The sequence below is a fragment of the Hyperoodon ampullatus genome, assembly GCF_949752795.1.
Source record: "Hyperoodon ampullatus genome assembly, chromosome: 2".
Classification (NCBI taxonomy): Eukaryota; Metazoa; Chordata; class Mammalia; order Artiodactyla; family Ziphiidae; genus Hyperoodon; species Hyperoodon ampullatus.
The window spans coordinates 156,996,138-157,016,207 of NC_136915.1; the positions used below are offsets into that span (position 1 = coordinate 156,996,138).

At 41.3% G+C, this 20,070-nt stretch overlaps 1 protein-coding gene across 1 annotated transcript in view; it reads left to right on the forward strand.

Moving 5' to 3' along the window:
- NIBAN1 (niban apoptosis regulator 1) overlaps nt 1-20,070 on the forward strand; it is a 159,231-nt gene that overhangs the window by 126,866 nt on the left and 12,295 nt on the right. Inside the window, exons 6-10 of the mRNA XM_079726916.1 lie at nt 2,728-2,843; nt 9,464-9,568; nt 9,877-10,039; nt 16,220-16,407; nt 19,387-19,548. Coding sequence (XP_079583042.1) covers nt 2,728-2,843; nt 9,464-9,568; nt 9,877-10,039; nt 16,220-16,407; nt 19,387-19,548 — 734 coding nt within the window. The remainder of the gene's footprint in view (nt 1-2,727; nt 2,844-9,463; nt 9,569-9,876; nt 10,040-16,219; nt 16,408-19,386; nt 19,549-20,070) is intronic.

Here is a 20,070-nt window from a genome sequence, read left to right on the forward strand (position 1 = left end):
TGCATTCTAGCTCTTCCACTTCTTCCTTGACTTCTCTCTGGCTCCCACATCATTGCCTCCAAATCTCATTTCTTCAGTTGTTTTCTCTAGAGGTCTTTGAAAAAGCAACCATCAGAGGGAGTGTCATAGTTTTCTTTACATATATGTGTATATAGATATAGATGGTATGGCCATGATTTCAGATACCTCCTCTGGTTACTGAGGTCAGCTAGGGGAGAAAGAAGTAAATTGATGCTTCTTGTAAGGACTTGAAGAACTTAAACCTCATTCCCAGGCTCGTGGGTCTGGCAATACTCACTCCATCTAAGTACCACATTTTCTTCCATCTCTTTGTTTCCTTAGACTGGAAATGAAAACAGCTGTTAAAAATAAGAGCACATGAGTCAGTTTTGAATCTCAATGTAGTAATTACAGTTTCCATCTCAATTGGTATAGTTCCTCCCAGTGTACTGAGCCCCATATCACAGCCCCCTTGTTGTCAATTTTATACCAAGACCTTAACTTGTGTTTTCCAGACCTCTAAGATTAAACACTAAATCAATTGCCAAACCAAAATAAATAAATAAATAAATGACAAGGAAGAAAACACTTCAATTTGAAAACCTGATTCTTGGGACATGCCCTTTTTCTGATTTAGATTTTAACTAAATCTTTATGTTGATATTAGAAATGTCAGTTACTGTTCCACATTTTTGAAGGTGGAGCTTCTGGGCTTCATGGTATCTTCACTGTGAAGAATTTTGCTTGTACTCTTATAGAGGCTATTCCTTGAGTTGTATTTTCTCTTTTCCACGCTCCTGAGGTTTATGACCTAGAAAGCCAATCTCAAAAGAGTCATCTACAATCCATTAATTGATTGTCCCCTTTTAGAGCAGATTGATGCTCTTTTAGTTCTGCTCAGTCCCCGAATCAACCACTGAGTCCTTGACTGAGCAATCCTACTGGCTTAAAGTTCTGAACGTCCCCCCCACCAGTGAATCAGCTGCCTTCAACTGACCTATCTAATATTGTTCTATTAATACAGATCATATGCTATTAGCAAGAGAACTTTGTGTCCTATTAGGGGAGAAGCAGGAGGCAGGAGACTTGACCCTTTCAGTCACTTCACTTTGCCTACTTTATTTCCATTTTCTAAGATTTGATTTCTTTATTGTTAGATTAGATTATTTCTAAAATTCACTTTCCTGCTAATATTTCTATAATTCGGTTATCACTGTATCCTCCATGAGCTAGTTTTTTTTTTTAAGATTTTTTTTAAATTTTTATTTATTTATTTTTGCTGTGTTGGGTCTTCGTTTCTGTGCGAGGGCTTTCTCTAGTTGTGGCAAGTGGGGGTCACTCTTCATCGCGGTGCACGGGCCTCTCACTATCGCGGCCTCTCTTGTTGTGGAGCACAGGCTCCAGACGCGCAGGCTCAGTAGTTGTGGCTCACGGGCCTAGTTGCTCCGCGGCATGTGGGATCTCCCCAAACCAGGGCTTGAACCCGTGTCCCCTGCATTGGCAGGCAGATTCTCAACCACTGCGCCACCAGGGAAGCCCGCATGAGCTAGTTTTATGTGATGAAAATTCTCTTGGTCAGTTTGGGCTGCTCTAACAAAAATACCATAGTCTTGGAAGTTCAAGATCAAGGCAGTGGCAGATCCAGTGTCTGGACAGAGACAGAGAAAGAGAAGAGAGAGAGAGCAAGAGAGCGAGCCTTGTCTTATAAGGGCTTAAGTCCAACATGAGGGCTCTACCTTCATGACCTAATTGCCTCCCAAAGCCTCCATCTCCAAATATCATTACATTGGGGATTAGGGTTTCAACATATGAATTTTAGGAGACACAAGCATTCAGTCCATTGCAGAAATGAAAGTATTTGCATGCACGGTATGATTTGTGGAATTCTAGGAAGGCCATTTAGCATGCTTAAAAATCCTATACCATTAGGTATCTATTCCTTTGTGGTAGGATATTACCTCTCAGATATAACACCTTTTAAAATCCAATATGTTTGGAAAGGCAAACCAAAAAACTAGTATGTGAGGTAGTATAGTGTAGTGCTTAGAAGCAGGCTCTTGTGTCAAACTATCTGAGTTCATACCCTTATTGGTATATGACCTTTGGCAATTAATTCACCTTTCTGTGCTTTCTGTGCTATAGTCTCCTCATCTACAAGCTGGAGATGATAATAATACTCACCTCAGAGGTTTTTGTGAGGTTTCAGTGAAATATGTAACATGCTTACAAGAACAATATCTTGCTATATGTGTTAGCAATTATTATCCTTCATTTGTATAAATCAGCCTATTATATCGATGTCCTTTTGACAAAGTTAATATCAGGTCACAGAGAAATTGGAGTTTTATTTGGGAAACTGGGAGGGGATACCTTGGGTACATGAGGCACTTAGAGGAATAGTGTGCCTTACTGAGGTGTTATAATTGGTGGCATAAAGCCACTAAGTGCCTGGGTGTCTGAGGGAAATACAAGAGACATAAAGGGGGATAGATTTGCTCTGGTCATAACCAGCATGTCTAGTAACTGATAGAATTAATCAGCTGGTATAGTGAGCAAGTCATGTGATTTACACCTGCAGATGAATTTGGAATTCAGTACTTGCTTAACTTTTTTGTGTCTCATAATTCTATCCCTTGTAATATTCAGGTAATGCTAGATCTCTGAACCATGGAAAAATATAAAATAAAGTGGTTTTGTTTGCTAAATGCCCTTGCCTCTTTCTTTTAGATTATATGAAGCAGACGACGTTTGAAGTCCAAGCCTTTTTAGAAGCTGTGCAATTCTTCCGACAGGAGAAGGGACACTATGGCTCGTGGGAAATGATCACTGGGGATGAAGTCCAGGTAACAAGGGGCTCAGAATTTTGGATCCTATTTTCCATCTGAGTGGTAGGAGGTCAGGGTCATAATAAACAAGCAAATTTAAAAAGTTGCAAGCATGGAGGATGTGGTTCCAAAGGCCATTTCTCTCATTGTCTAGAAGTGTTTGGTCAGCCAACTATTGGACACCTCTAAAGACCTCCAGACCAGGTACTAAATAGGGCAGCCCAAAATACTGCAACTGCAATGGAAGAGCTACTTCCAGTTTCTTTCTGGAAAATGCATATTCTCTCAAATGACCTCGTGCTTCCAGACTAGAAGCAAATGTGAGCAGTGTGGCATAGTGCAAATTGTGTGGTGGGGCTTTAGGTCAGAAGACTTGGGTTAAAGCCTGCCAACCTTATTTAACTTAGTCTCAGGTTACTCCTCTGAAAAAAATAGGAATGACAATGTTTGTGTTGCAGGGTTGTGAGAATTAAATGAGATGTTGTTGGAAGAGTATTTGGCCAATAGCTGTCTTTATCTGTGGAATGATTTATAAATGAAGTAATTAAAGGAAACAAATTTCGAAAGCATTAGATAGTTTTCTATATGTTTCATTTACCTTTTCTGGTACTCTATTCCCTGTGGTCCAGTATAATTTCCCAAGACCCTGATTAAATGTCAGTCATAGGCTAAGTGTCTTGGTTGGTTTGGTACCAGGCACTTTGTTACAAATCTACAAGGAGACTGTATTTCATGATATGACCTCATCCTCCATAAGGACACCAATCACATAGCTGATTCAGCCAGGAAGAGGAGGCTGAGTATGGGCATTATTTAATTAAAGGCATACAGGGTCCAAGAATGCTATTCTTTAATTTCCCCTCATATCCCAGAATAACAAGTGTGAAATTTGTTATTAGGGAGCAATATTTGGAAGACGCCAGATGGTGTCTTGCCTTTGTATGGTCATTAAACATCTAAAGCCAAAAACATTTACTCATGGTAGTGGGCTGTTCTTTACTGTTTTACCATATGACTCAGAATCTTCTCCTCCTCCTCTCCCCCTTCTTTTTCTTCTTCTTCCTTTTTCTTTTTTTTTTTAACATCTTTATTGGAGTATAACTGCTCTACAATGGTGTGTTAGTTTCTGCTTTATAACAAAGTGAATCAGTTAGACATATACATATATCCCCATATTCCCTCCTTCTTGCATCTCCCTCCCACCCTCCCTATCCCACCCCTCTAGGTGGTCACAAAGCACCGAGCTGATCTCCCTGTGCTATGCAGCTGCTTCCCACTAGCTATCTATTTTACGATGGTAGTGTATATATGTCCATGCCTCTCTCTCACTTCGTCACAGCTTACCCTTCCCCCTCCCCGTGTCCTCAAGTCCATTCTCTAGTAGGTCTGTGTCTTTATTCCCATCTTACCCCTAGGTTCTTCATGACCTTTTTTTTTTCTTAGATTCCATATATATGTGTTAGCATATGGTATTTATCTTTCTCTTTCTGACTTACTTCACTCTGTATGACAGACTCTAGGTCCATCCACCTCACTACAAATAACTCAATTCCATTTCTTTTTATGGCTAAGTAATATTCCATTGTATATATGTGCCACATCTTCTTTATCCATTCGCCTGTCGATGGACACTTAGGTTGCTTCCATGTCCTGGCTGTTGTAAATAGAGCTGCAATGAACATTGTGGTACGTGACTCTTTTTGAATTTTGGTTTCCTCAGTGTATATGCCCAGTAGTGGGATTGCTGGGTGGTATGGTAGTTCTATTTTTAGTTTTTTAAGGAACCTCCATACTGTTCTCCATAGTGGCTGTATCAGTTTACATTTCCCACCAGCAGTGCAAGAGGGTTCCCTTTTCTCCACACACTCTCCAGCATTTATTTGTAGATTTTTTGCTTATAGCCATTCTGATCGGTGTGAGGTGATACCTCATTGTTTTGATTTGCATTTCTCTAATGATTAGTGATGTTGAGCATCCTTTCAAGTGTATGTTGGCGATCTGTATATCTTCTTTGGAGAAATGTCTATTTAGGTCTTCTTCCCATTTTTGGATTGGGTTGTTTGTTTTTTTTGATACTGAGCTGCAAGAGCTGCTTGTAAATTTTGGAGATTAATCCTTTGTCAGTTGTTTTGTGTGCAAATATTTTTTCCCATTCTGAGGGTTGTCTTTTGGTCTTGTTTATGGTTTCCTTTGCTGTGCAAAAGCTTTTAAGTTTCATTAGGTCCCACTTGTTTATTTTCTTTATTTTTATTTTTATTTTTTTGGTGGATTCTAAACTCATTTATTTCCCATCCTGAGACTTACTCAAGAACTTTAATCAATTCTTGGTTTCTGATATTTGGAGGAAGCACATCCATTTATACATCTGAGAGGATTAAGGACTATCCATACTTATGCCAAAAAGAAAAATGAAAGCATAGGGGAGGCTGAACCATTTGCCATTGATTGGCCTGTTATATAAACATGAATATTTAATAGATATACCAGTATTAAAATGCCATTGTATGGTACTTTTTATGTTCAAATCCTAACTCTGTTCATTTTTGTTTCTTTGTTTGTTTGTTTGTTTGTTTTAAACCAAAACCTGGTGTTATAATGTTTCCTTTTAAGACACATTTTAATTAATTAATTTATTTTTTATTTTTGGCTGTGTTGGGTCTTCGTTTCTGTACGAGGGCTTTCTCTAGTTGCGGCAAGCGGGGGCCACTCTTCATCGCGGTGTGCAGGCCTCTCACTATCGCGGCCTCTCTTGTTGTGGAGCACAGGCTCCAGACACGCAGGCTCAGTAGTTGTGGCGCACGGGCTTAGTTGCTCCACGGCATGTGGGATCTTCCCAGACCAGGGCTTGAACCCATGTCCCCCGCATTGGCAGGCAGATTCTCAACGACTGCGCCACCAGGGAAGCCCACTCTGTTCGTTTTATCAATCTCATGAGATATGTAGAGCAGTTATTATTTCCATTTTGTAAATGAGAAAACTGAGGGAAGAATAGAGCGATTAAGTGACTTGCCCAGTTGTATTCATTCAACAATTGTTTATTGAGCTGCTATATTCCAGGCACTATGCTGGGTGCTAGTGAACCAGAGATGGACAAGGCAGCATGGTCCTTGCCTTGTGGAGCTGATTGTTTTGGTCACATGCTAAGTGGATAAATGGCAAAGGAAATGATGGCTTCCGACTTCTGGTCCAGTGAAAGATCAACATCAACCATGGGACTATACCAAGTTAAACAGTTATTTAGCTCCTTGAGTTTAGCTAGGGTACTTAATTTTTTCTTTCATTCAAAATCTCACATCAGCTCACATTCCTTCACGATTGCATTGAAAGCAGGTACTAAGTCCTTTCTGGGAGTTAAGTATTGAGTTTGTTTTCTTTTGTTGACTTTCTGCTCTTTACTTTGGGCTGATAGGTGTGAATTGCTGTAAGGTGTAAAAGCATGAAATGACTCATCCCTTGCCATCATGGTGAGGCAAGACATACCTAGAAGCATCCAGAGAACAAGGCAGCCTTAGAAGTGTGTGTGGGTACATATGTGGGTCTGTTCATATATGGACATCATAAAGCATTAGCACAAAGCAGTCACAGGAAGGTGCTAATTTTGCTGTATAAAAAAATACCTTACAGGGGAAAACAAAACAAAACAAAAACCAGAGAAGAAATCAGTAAAATCTGGAGTTATCAAGTGACCCAACATGAAGTTTTGCTCCCCCAGGAATCTAAGTTTCTTTGGTGAAATCACAGACTCATAAGATGTGAGCGCTGGAAGGGCATTTCAGGATAATTTGTCCAGTACCCTCCAGGCGAGAGAAAGAACATTCAGAGAAGTTGGCCCAAGTCACAAAGCCAGTCTGTGACAGATATGCATTCTGAGCCATGTCAGGTGATCCTTTAAGAAGCTGGTAAAAGGAAATAACTTCCAAGACTTTCCTGTGTGGGGCCTGGTGAGGGTAAGCTTCACTGTAACCGCTTGCACGTGGAGCTGAAGCAGTGTCTGTCCTACGACCCACAGGAAAAAGAGGTCAGCGCCCCAAAGAAGCTACCAAGTAGTTAAAGAAAAGGGCATAGCATAACTGAGTTTGAGAATATGACATCTTTTGTTTAAAGCACTGAATTTATTTGCATTTTTTTTCATGTCTGCTAAGAACTTAATCATAACATTGTCCTAACCCCTTCTATCCTAGGGGACTGTATTCAGAAGATTTTCAGCATTGTTACATTATTATCTTCATAGTAATGACTCACACAGCAAGTATGGCATGCCCTCATGGTGATGGTTATTTTAGGCAAGTGTCTAGGCAAAGCAAATATCTTAGAATAACTTGCCTGACAGACTATTAAGGTGAAAATATTTGTATACCAGTAAAAGCATCAATATATTTTCTACTTAATAAAAAATGTATCAAATGAAGTCATGAGGGAAAGCATTTTGTAAAATGTAAGTACAAGCTATGTGGTATACTTATTATTTGCCTTTAAATTAACCAGATGGGCCAAGAGAAGAGCTCAAAATTCCCACAGATCAGGGTGGTTTCAAGACCAGAAGACTATCCACATAAATTTTTTTTTTTTTTTTTTTGCGGTACGCGGGCCTCTCACTGTTGTGGCCTCTCCCGTTCTGGAGCACAGGCTCCAGATGCGCAGGCTCAGCGGCCATGGCTCACGGGCCCAGCCGCTCCGTGGCATGTGGGATCTTCCCGGAGCGCGGCACGAACCCGTGTCCCCTGCATTGGCAGGAGGACTCTCAACCACTGCGCCACCAGGGAAGCCCTATCCACATTTTTTTAGGTCTTGTCCATAGGTTGGCTTTTGTCTAATGACCTTGAATGTGACCCTTTTAAATGGATTCTTTCACCCATGGTTGCTGAGTAACACAAAGGGCACAAGGCCAACAGCCTGATCAGACCATGGGGCCAGCCTCAGGAAGGAGGGCAGTCTCTCTGGGCCTCACACCTTCCTCACAGCTGCAGCATCTGGAAGGTAACATGTGATGTGGCCTTCAGGGAGCAGGCCTGCGTTTCTTGGTTTCGATCAACTTAATGCCAGGTTTGGTTTCGTACATGTGTGGTGGAATTTTAAAATCTCCCAGTTAAATCCCAGCAATTAAATTTACACACACACCCTTTTTTAAAGCACAAGAGATATCTTTAGGTTCCTTATGGTAAAACTCAGTGGATTCTATTCTGAAGAGGGAAGGTTGGGGAAACTCCTTCATTAGTATGATTGGTTTTATTAGATTAGCTACTTTCTTTCCGATAGCCCCAGGGCTTTGGACCCTGCTCATGGAGGGCTAACCAAGGTAGGGAAGCTCAGAGCAGATCCTGGACAGGTGAGGATCCTCACAAGGTCAGGATGTGGTGGGGCTGACGTTTACAGGAAGAAGAGCTGTTGGGATGAGACAGAGTTGGCCTCTGCCTGCCCCAGAGCTATTCCCTCATCAACAACCCCCTCCCCCCGCTTTCAACCCACTCCCATCCCCCTCCTTTTTTTTCCAGACATATTTCCTTTCCAATCCCTTAAGTTATAAAATAGAACCAAATTTCTTGGAACATTGTATGGGAAAGACTAAAAGAAAACTATAAGCCCACCCAAATGGAATGTTCTTTTTCTTTGGACAGTATAACATTTTCATCTTTCAAATCCCTTACACGCTCATGCTCAGATTCAAGCCAATCTCTGCAAAAGGATGAATTTGGACAATTATTATGATTCTTGAATTTAATACTTTTAAACTAAGACAATATTTCCCGTTGATTTGAAGTTCTGGCTTCAGTGTCCTTACTCTCTCAGCTCACTCTCCCCATGCCAACACTTGCATCACTCTTGGGCAAATGTGTTCCAAACAAGAATTTACTCCACTGGGCAAGATGAGGTTCATGAATTATTGATTATGTACTTGAACCTGATTTTTGGACTTGCTGATTTCTATGGAGTTTGCACATGTCAAGTTCTTCTTAAACTCCTCAAAAATGCTGCTTCACCTCAGCATTTTAGGAAAGACTTGGGACAATATTTTTTTAAAAAACACCCTGAAAACTGTAGACAACCCCCGCCCATATTCTACTCATCCCACCAATGTCCAGTTGTTCCAAAGTATTTGTTATTCCCTTCTTTTTCTAAACTTTAAACAAGATGGAGGTGGGATTCAGGGTGCAGTAGGGACAAAGAGCATGCAAGACACTTAGATCCCAAGAAAGCTCCAGGGGAAATGATGGTGTCAGGGGATACAGACAAGAACTCAAGCCACCCAAACCAAGCCTGACCCCCGTCACAATTTTGCTAAGGATACCCTTATCTATAATTGAAGTTCCCCCTCTTATCCTAAATGGGCTAGATTCTTCTAGTTTGACTAGTAGAAGTTTGAATTGAGGAATTTGTCCTTTCCAGTGGGAAAATGTCAACAGGCGTGACTGTTCCTTGCAGATATTTAAGAACGTTTACCATCTAGGGTTGTCTTCCTAGAGATTTGTGTGGCCTCAGACCCAGAGTTAAACTATTAACCTAACAGATTTCATGTAGCACAGGACAATCTTACGTAGCCAGGACGGGGGGTGGCCAGTTATGACACCTTCAGTTAGCCTGATGCTGAGATTTAGGCGTCACCAACTGAACCAGCTCTGAGGCTCTCTTCCTCTTGACAGATCCTGAGTAACCTGGTGATGGAGGAGCTCATGCCAACCCTTCAGACAGACATCCTGCCTAAAATGAAGGGGAAGAAGAACGACAGAAAGAGGGCCTGGCTCGGTGTAAGCGATGATTTTGCTCTGCAGCTGTGCTGCTCAAAGTGAACATTCCTTTCCCTTCTCTTTTTAGGGTTTTTTTTTTTTTTTTTAATACGTAATTCCTTCCCTGGGTGGAGAACTGCCCAGTCTGCTCAGTCTCACTTACATGAGGACTAATCCAAACAGACTCAAACTTTGAAAGACAAATGAGAATGTGTGTGCAGTTTTGTTTATGTTGCGATTGTCTGCGATTAACCCACCCGCCTCTACTTGACTCCCTCACGTGCTGACGCACGACAGAGCCCCAAGTTATGTGTTGTTCTCTGTTGCAGCTCCTCGAAGAGGCCTACAACCTGGTTCGGCATCAAGTTTCAGAAGGATTAAGTGCATTGAAGGAGGAATGCAGGGCTCTGACGAAAGACCTGGAAGGCACCATCCGTTCAGACATGGATCAGATTGTGAACTCAAAGAACTTTTTAATTGGAAAGATCAAAGGTCAGTGGAGATAATCCACGCTCCTACAAACTAAATAAGCTGTGTATCTAAGGCTCCATCACATAGTGAGAATTCCTAGTTTCACAGGAGAATTAAACGAGGGACTTGGAAGGAGATGATAACACTTGAAATAGGAGCGTGCTGGTGGTGCTCTTAAGGGCCTCCGCCTGGAAACTTCAATGACACAGGGTGGAGGAAGCGTTGCTGCTTGCCTTGTAGTGGTGCCTGTGTATCCTGATTCTGCACCTCTCCCGATGTAGCGCTTCTCATACCAAATTATAATGGCTCTGCTCCTGCCCTCTCCCTGCTGTAAGCTCTCTAAGAGCAGGGCCATGCTGCTCTGGTTCACTCAGGTATCCCTAGTGCCTAGTACCATGCCTGGTATATGCAGACTCACAGTGAATATCTGAATCAGTGAATAATGGGTTTTCCTTTAACAAGAAAAAAACTTTTGGCTTAGAGTCAATAAATCTGGATCCTACAGATCTTCCTCCACTTACGATGGGGTTACATGCCAATAAACCCATCTTAAGTTGAAAATGCATTTAATACATCTAACCTACCAAATACCATAGCTTAGCCTAGTTACCTTAAACACGCTCAGAACACTTATATTAGCCTACAGTTGGGAAAAATCATCTAACACAAAGTCTCTTTTATAATAAAGTGTTGAATAGCTCATTTAATTTATTGAATACTGTACCAAAGATGAAAAACAGAAGGTTGTCTGGGTACAGAATGGTTGTCAGTGTATCGGTTGTTTACCCTCGTGTTGCGGTGGCTGACGGGGAACTGCGGCTGCTGGCACTGCCCAGCATCACGAGAGAGAATCTTACTGCTTATCACTAGCCCCAGAAAAGGTCAAAATTCAAAATTTGAGGTACAGTTTCTGCTGAACGCCTATTGCTTTCACACCACTGTAAACTTGAAAAATCGTAAGTCAAACCATCCTAAGTAGGGAACCGTCTATAGTCCCAGCTCTAATGTTAGCTGGTCACGTGTGCTCAGGGAGGTCACTCGACTTCTATGTGCCTCAGTGTCCTCCTCTGAAATCACAAGGGCCCATGAGATTGGGGTCAGCAAACTGTGGCCCTTGGGCCAAAGCTGGCCTGCCACCTATTTCTGTAAATAGCATTTTATTGGAAGACAGCTGTGCCCACTCATTTATGTACTGGCTGAGGCTGCTTTCATGCTACAAAGGCACTGTTGAGTCGTTGGAACTGAGACCTTAGGGGCGGCAAAGCTGAAAATGTTCAGTATCTGGCCCTTGAAAGAAAGAAGTTTGCGTGTTTTCACACAAGAGAACTTAGATGACCTCTGAGGAATCCGACAGGATAAAATTCTATGGCTCTGCATTCCTGCATCCCCAAAAGCACACCACACTGAACATCATTTCAGAGGGAAAGCATGCCAGCTCATCTGTGATTGTTTATCAGCAATCTTCTTATATAGTCAGTTTTCAAATTATTCACTCGCTCACTCATTCAAAAAATAGTCACTAAGTGCTTTCTGAGCAAGGCGATGGAGCTTTAGCAGTGAACAGGGAAGACCCAGTTCCTGTGCTCAAGAGACTTAGAACCTAATGGGATTTTCTGCTTGGTGGATTATCCTCTGCACTTCAGGCCCTGTTCATACTGCAGCCCAGCTCGCTCCAGGCTCTTCTAACAGGTCCTCCTGAGAGGAGGTTGGAGGAGGCATAACTAGAGCAAAGGAGTGTGTGTCTGAATCTGTTCTGTTGTTTATCTGTTCAGGTGATGCCTTCTAAAGCCAGATATAAATTAACTTCAGAGTGTTTTCTGTTTCCTATTATCCAGATCTCTTATTCCTTTATTAGCTCAACAGATCTAGAGTTGACTATATATTGAAATGCTTTATACCGCTTAAAACTGCCAACACCCAGCTCGTGTCCCCGGATACATTCTGTTTGTCTGGAGCTGAGCTGAGCCTAACAGTGGCCATTCTCATGGCCTGAATTAAACCGGTCTCTCTTTCTCTCTTGCCTAAATCTCTGTGGCTCCAGTATATTTCACATAAAATGGAAAAATAGGGCTTCCCTGGTGGCGCAGTGGTTGAGAGTCCGCCTGCCGATGCAGGGGACACGGGTTCGTGCCCCGGTCTGGGAAGATCCCACATGCCGCGGAGCGGCTGGGCCCGTGAGCCATGGCCACTGAGCCTGTGCTCCGGAGCCTGTGCTCCGCAAGGGGAGAGGCCACAACAGTGAGAGGCCCGCCTACCGCAAAAAAAAAAAAAAAAAAAAAAAAAAAAAAAAAAAAAATGGAAAAATATACTGCCCTGGACTAGTTTTTGTTTCCTAAAGGAAGCCTTGAAAGGAAATTGTGATCAGGTCTTTTTAAAACAGAATGTCAGAAACACACTGTAACCAGGCCTCTGGTTCTCTCCCTTTAAAACAAGAAAGTGCACATCAGGCTGCATTGATAAAGGACTTTGGATTTCAAGAAAACAACTTTGGGAGTATTAAAGTAGCAATCTCTCCATTTCTTCCCATATGACTCTTGAGAGTGAAGCAACTGGCTTAAGTTCTGCCCCACAAATACTGACTCATTTAATAAGCATTTATTCTGCTCCTGCTGAATACAAGGTCTATGAAGAGTCAAAGAAGAAGACATGATTTTACAAGTAGAAGAGGATAAAAAGCATGTCACAGATACTGAAACAGAAGGAAAAATATTACAAATGCCATAAAAGAGGCAAGAACAGAGAGCACAGCGGTTCCTAAGCAGGAACCATTTCGACTTCAAAAAACCATGTGGGCTCCTCACAATGAGAGCACTGTTTTAGTGTCAGTTGATGGTAATGCTAACAGGTATAGTAAGAGCTAACAGTTACTGAGTACTTCCAGAGGGTCACATAGGGTTCTGAGCACTTTGAACACAGTGAACTCATTTAATCCTCACCATTACCCTCAGAGTAATTACGCTTATGCTCCCCATTTTACAGATGAGAAAACTGAGGTAGAGATTAAGTAATTTGTCTGAGATTCCAAAGGTAGAGTGTGACAGTCAGGACAAACCCAGCCCCCAGCCCCAGCATTTTCTCTCTTAATCACTCTGCTCAACTGAATTAATGTATGGCTCTTGAATTAATGTGTCACAACACATGAATCATTACAGCAGCATCTCTGCATCCTTGAAAAATAGCAGAGCATACCTGTGTGGGATGTAACATTTATTCGATCATTAAGGAAACACCAGCAGACCATAGTTCAGGAAGCTGTGTGGTGGTTCCAGGCATTAGGCTGTCCTGAGTAGGTGAAATTTAAACTGGGCCTTGAAGAGGTGAGTAGGATGTTTACAAGCAGAGGTGGAGGAAGGAAGGCACAGGTGAAAGGAACACTGAATAAAGGCACAGAGAGGGGGCTGGAGCACATGGTGGTACATAGGCAAGGGGGGATCCAGCAGAGAGGAGCATGGCCTTCCACGACCCCTCCCTGTGTCTCTCTCTGCCCCCATGCAGCAGCGGACATCAGCCAGCTGCTAAATCTTTTATGTATATTACCCGTGTTCATGATTATTCTGAAATTTCAATTAGACACTTTTCAAATAGTTCTTCTCTCAGAGTTAATTTATAAATAATTCATTTATCTTCCTGGCAAACAATTTTGCATTTTGGTATCAAGTAAGTTATTTTTAGGAGTCATAGTTTGTTTCATATTTGAATCATACAATAGAAAGGGGTTTTTCCCTAGTAATTGCATGACCTGGTTAATATTTTATATCTCAAATATTTGTGAGTTACTCATAGTATCAATAGTATTGGTCATCTCAGATTCTCAGAGTAAGATGCAGTCTGATCCTTTGTAACTGTGTGAAATATTTTTGCAAATTGAAATAAGAACGTGGCCATTTGTCTCACCATAAGCAAGTTATTTGCCAATAAAAATAAAGAAATATATTTTAATTATAATTCTGGATCTGAAAATTAGAGTGTGACCTTGGTTGAATCAGCTAACATCTCCAGGCCCCCTTTTTCACATCTGTAAAATGAGGGCCTGGACACTGAGATGAGTTTGTACTTCTTTGATCCCGTACGAGGTTAGGTGACTTAAAGAGTTCCACAAAGCTAGACTTCCATCCACAGAGTGAGCTCAAGCCTCCTCCAACTCAAACTTCCTTTACTGCATTGCTACTTCCAAACCTGGTTAATCATGAGAATCACCTTAGCACTTAAAAAGAAATGCAGATTTCCATGTCGTATCCAGACTTAATGAATCGGGACCTTTACTACGCTCCTCTTTTTGACCCACCTCCTAGAGAAATGGAAATAAAAACAAACATAAACAAATGGGACCTAACGAAACTTAAAAGCTTTTGCACAGCAAAGGAAACTATAAACAAGACCAAAAGACAACCCTCAGAATGGGAGAAAATATTTGCAAATGAAGCAACTGACAAAGGATTAATCTCCAAAATTTACAAGCAGCTCATGCAGCTCAATATCACAAAAACAAACAACCCAATCCAAAAATAGGCAGAAGACCTAAATAGACATTTCTCCAAAGAAGATATACAGATTGCCAACAAATACATGAAAGAATGCTCAACATCATTAATCATTAGAGAAATGCAAATCAAAACTACAATGAGATATCATCTCACACCAGTCAGAATGGCCATCATCAAAAAATCTAGAAACAATAAATGCTGGAGAGGGTGTGGAGAAAAGGGAACCCTCTTGCACTGTTGGTGGGAATGTAAATTGACATAGCCACTATGGAGGACAGTATGGAGTTTCCTTTAAAAACTTAAAATAGAACTACCATACGACCCAGCAATCCCACTACTGGGCATATACCCAGAGAAAACCATAATTCAAAAAGAGACATGTACCAAAATATTCACTGCAGCTCTATTTACAACAGCCAGGACATGGAAGCAACCTAAGTGTCCATCATCGGATGAATGGATAAAGAAGATGTGGCACATATATACAATGGAATATTACTCAGCTATAAAAAGAAACGAAATTGAGTTATTTGTAGTGAGGTGGATGGACCTGGAGTCTGTCATACAGAGTGAAGTAAGTCAGAAAGAGAAAAACAAATACCGTATGCTAACACATATATATGGATTCTAAGAAAAAAAAAAAAGGTCATGAAGAACCTAGGGGTAAGACGGGAATAAAGACACAGACCTACTAGAGAATGGACTTGAGGATATGGGGAGGGGGAAGGGTAAGCTGTGACAAAGTGAGAGAGCGGCATGGACATATATACACTACCAAAGGTAAGGTAGATAGCTAGTGGGAAGCAGCCGCATAGCACAGGGAGATCAGCTCGGTGCTTTGTGACCACCTAGAGGGGTGGGATAGGGAGGGTGGGAGGGAGGGAGACGCAAGAGGGAAGAGATATGGGAACATATGTATATGTATAACTGATTCACTTTGTTGTAAAGCAGAAACTAACACACCATTGTAAAGCAATTATACTCCAGTAAAGATGTTGAAAAATTAAATAAATAAGTCAATCAAACGACAGTATTTCCTCTGGGAAGTAAGAGTATGGTTACATTTTTTTTTAATCCCTCTTTATGATTTTCTGTACTCTTTATGTTTCTGTCACTAAGCATGTCATCCTTGATTATCAGAAAAAATAGCGTGTGTTTTAAAATTGGGGGTGGGGATGGGAGGCAGGGTGGCAAACCAGTTGGAATTTGTTTCCATTTGCCCCACAAAAAGATGGTACTTGAGTTTTTAAAAAGGCCCTGGAGAAGCAGGGAGGGAAATTGAATTATATCGACTGGTTAACTCTTAGAAAAATGAATTAAAACTTAATAAATTGTGTTTTTAGAAGACAAACGATGAATTTATAATGATGATGATTGATAGGAAATAGATGGGTCATTGGCATTTTCTTTTTTTTGTAATAGGCATTATATAGTCATAGGGACCAAGCAGAAAAATGCATGTCATCCCAGGGGAGAGGTAATCTTGGGGAGGGGAGAGATTCTCCTCGTTCCAATTCTCAAAGAGAGATTCTCTTTGATGGTTTTCCATTCTGGTGACTGCTGGCACAGGACTCACTGTGTTGGTCTGTCTTGCCCAGTTGAGCTTGCCTTGGCTGTCAAATGGCTCTGTGGGGCACTGTCCAGCCTGGCCCCGCTCCAGTGCCTCTGAATCCAATTTTGCCATCACTCACAGTTTTCTGGCTATTTCCTACCTCAGCGATGGTGGCTCAGCCAGCAGAGAGAAGTTGTGCAGAGAGTGTGCAGCCATTCCTGGCATCCATTCTGGAGGAGCTCATGGGACCGGTGAGCTCAGGATTCAGTGAAGTACGCTCACTCTTTGAAAAAGAAGTGGATGAACTTAACCAGAACTTTCAGACCACCAAAGACAGTGCCCAGCTAAAGGAGGTAGGATATGAAGCCAGGGAGTGGAGTGTGAATTGTCTGCCTGGGACTGCCTTTTTGTGGGTCTTTATCTGCATTCATTCATTCTTTCCTCCCTCCCTCCCTCCCTCCCTCTCTCCCTTCCTTCTTTCCTTCCTTCCATTCAGCTGCCCTTCCATCTATTCATCTAGCCTTTCTGCGATTCATTCAAACACATTATTCATTCATCCATTCATCCATCCATCTACCTGCTTTCCTTTATTAATGGTTTTCAAGTCGCAAAAATAATAACATGCTTGTATAAGGTAAACAATATACAAAAATACTTACATAAAGGCAAAATTAAAAACCATCACCCATACCCACCTAATTTTAGTCCGCCCCCAACTCCTAAGCCCTCTCCACTTCCAACTCCCAGAAATAACTAATATAAATAGCTTAGTATGTGTTTTCACCTGCTTCTCCCTTGTTCATACAAATATATACACGTATATCCTCATTTATATAAATTCTGTTTGTTGGTTTGTTTGCTTCCAAAAGTATGGACTCATGATAAAAACCAGTGTTTCTCAAAGTATGGTCCTTGGACCATCATCATCATCATCATATGGCTGCTAAAATGTAAATTCTCAGGCCCCACTGATGATTTACCAGATCAGAAACTCTGGGGTAGGGCCCAGCAGTCTGTTTTAACAAGACCTCCAGAGGACTTGATGTATCCTAAAATTTGAGAATCACTGACAGACATAACTGGGCAGCTTTGTTTTACACTTGCCGTATCACGATAGACATCCCTACAAGTCAGTGGACAAAACCAGACACCTGTTTCTTTCCCTTTCCTTTTTTTTTAATGCATACATACACAAAATTGTATATAAACAAGATCATTTGTAAATATTGAGGTTTCTTATTGTAGCCTTATTTTGAACTTAACTTTACTCTCCCTCCTCCCCCCATATCCCCTCCCTCCACTCAAGAAACTAGTGTTAACAACTTAGCATATGTTGTTCTGTGCTTTTCTCCATGCTCATATAGCCTATAAAACACACACATTTTGTAGGCTATGTTTTTTTAGGTAGTTTGCTCTTAGAAAAATGGGATTATATTATATATACTGCTCTGCTTTTCAGTTTCTCATTCAAAAATACCTCGTGAAACAATTTTTAAGTTAACTGTTCTAGCTCTAAATCATTTTTTGTAATAACCTCATAATATTTCATGTATGAATACACCATGATTTATTCAATCATCCAAATGTTGCTAGCACCATGAGCAAAGCTGCAATAAATAATCTTGTTATATATATTCATTTACTTTGATGCTTTTATTTCTATGGGATAGATGTCTAGGACAGGATTGCTAGGTTGAAAGGTAGGAATATTTCTCATGTTAACTGATGTTTCCATTTGCTTCCCAAAAAAAGAATTAAAATTTTACAATTCTACCAATTGTACATGGCAGAGGACTTTCTCCTTTATATTCCCCTCAGCATTAGGGAATCACTTGTTTAACTTCTGCCAATCTTACAGGAGCAAAGTGGTAACCGATCGATTTTTCCTCTCCTGTCTGTTTAATTGATATTTAAAAAAATAGACACATTACAAATTATATGTCAAGGGGCAAGTTTGACAGCATGCTTTTGGTCATTAATTCTACTTCAGTGAAGTTCTCCAGAACTCACTTCTTAAAGGGAGTAATATTTTCCTTTTACAAGCACAATGAAAGTGGGCCCTTGTTAAATTCTTTTTTTTCTTATAAATAACCAAGTTTCTGTATCTTTTTAAATTAATTAATTAATCAATATTTATTTTTGGCTATGTTGGGTGTTCGTTGCTGCACGCAGGCTTTCTCTAGTTGTGGTGAGCGGGGGCTACTCTTCGTTGCAGAGGATGGGCTCTAGGCACACGGGCTTCAGTAGTTGTGGCATGCAAGCTCAGTAGTTGTGGCTCATGGGCTCTAGCACACAGGCTTAGTAGTCGTGGCGTGTCCCCTGCATTGGCAGGCGGATTTTTAACCACTGAGCCACCAGGGAAGTCCCCTTGTTAAATTCTTGTTTAGAGAAATCTAGAACTCCAGATTTATCTCTTTTCTGTAACCTGAAACTCAGACAGCACATCCTGTATTATTCACAATCACCCTGTTACTGTGTTACTCCCCAGTTCTCCCTAGGCCTCCATTTTCAGCACCTTTCTTTCTGTCTTCTTTTTCTCCATCCACCCTCCTGTTTATTCTAGATCTCCAATATTCAATTTTAAAATTACTTTTAAATAAGCTTTGAAAATAAGATGCATTCTGTTGGCAAAAACACTCATAGTGTAAGACCATGTTGATAATACTTGAGGTCCTTACTGGATGAGGTCAGTTGCTGTCCTCTTGCTGGAAGTCGTATGGCCTCATCGATCAAGTTATCACTTGTACAAACTAGAGGAGGGGGGACCTCAGGTTTTAAAACTGGATACCTCTTCTAGGCTAGGCCTCTTCCTATCTTACCCGCCTCCCCATCCCCTAGCAGAGGGAAGCCCTTGGGCACTGACAGAGCCTCAGAGAACTGTGGGGACTCTGGCTTTACTCTTAGAGTCCAGGGGGCATCCTGAACTCCCTGGGATTTTCTGAGAGGGATGTCACTCATTAAAGAAGGCTTTGGAGGCTTGTGAGCCAACAGCAGTTCTATGTGCCAAAGAGCCTTCCTGAACTCTTGAGCTCTGGAAGTGGGTACTTGGAGTCCATCAAGAGCTTGACAAGACTGAGCCCCACTGAATGCGGCCCTGGGAGCTTCCGTCGTCTAGTTGGTTCTTCTACCAATCTCTATCCTAGCAATAGAGCTGCCCTAAGAACCCATCCAAGAATGGAAGTAAGACAATGAAGATGTCACAGATACAGTGATCTGAGAAGTGATTCAGTCTAATAACGTGTGATTGTTTAGAATTTACGTAATATGTAATAGTCATGTAATATAGTTCCTAAGTCTGAAGGTGTGTAATTTTTCCCTTCACCAAAATGCAGCATCTAGACCGGCTTATGAATCTTCCATTGGATTCCGTGAAGATGGAACCTTGTTATAGTAAAGTCAACCTGCTTCAGGAGCACCTGCAGGATCTCAAGAGCCGCTTCAGATTCCCCCACATTGACCTGGTGGTCCAGAGGACGCAGAACTACATGCAAGAGGTAGGGGCGGTGAGGTCGTCCATGTGGATGAGGATGGGGGAGCAGAGAAACAAGTGTGGCAAATGAGACAGGTGTACTAGTGTAGCTCAGGGAAATGAGGCCCCTTTCTTTAGTCACCATGTTGAGTGAGGACATATTTTGTGCTGTTCCAGCTGGCTCATCTTTCTTCCATGTTGATGAGCATCATAAAGAAGAGATATCTCAGGGAAATAAAGTAGCATTAATTGATAATTACTTGATTTGTCAAATCAGTGCTATTAATGTTGGCTGCAGATTAGAATCATCTGGGAGCTTTTAAGAAATACTGATGTCTAGGCCACACCCCCAGTGATTTTGATATTATCTTTTTGGTAATTAAAAAAAAATTTCTTCCACTCCCATCCCTACTGCTTTTAATATGCAACCAGGATGGAGAACCAGTGGCTTGAATCAATTCCCTAACCTAGTTAAAAGTAAATCAATCAATCAGTCAATCACAGCTTTAAATTTGGATTTCTTGGGTCTCCTTGACAGGTTCCTTTT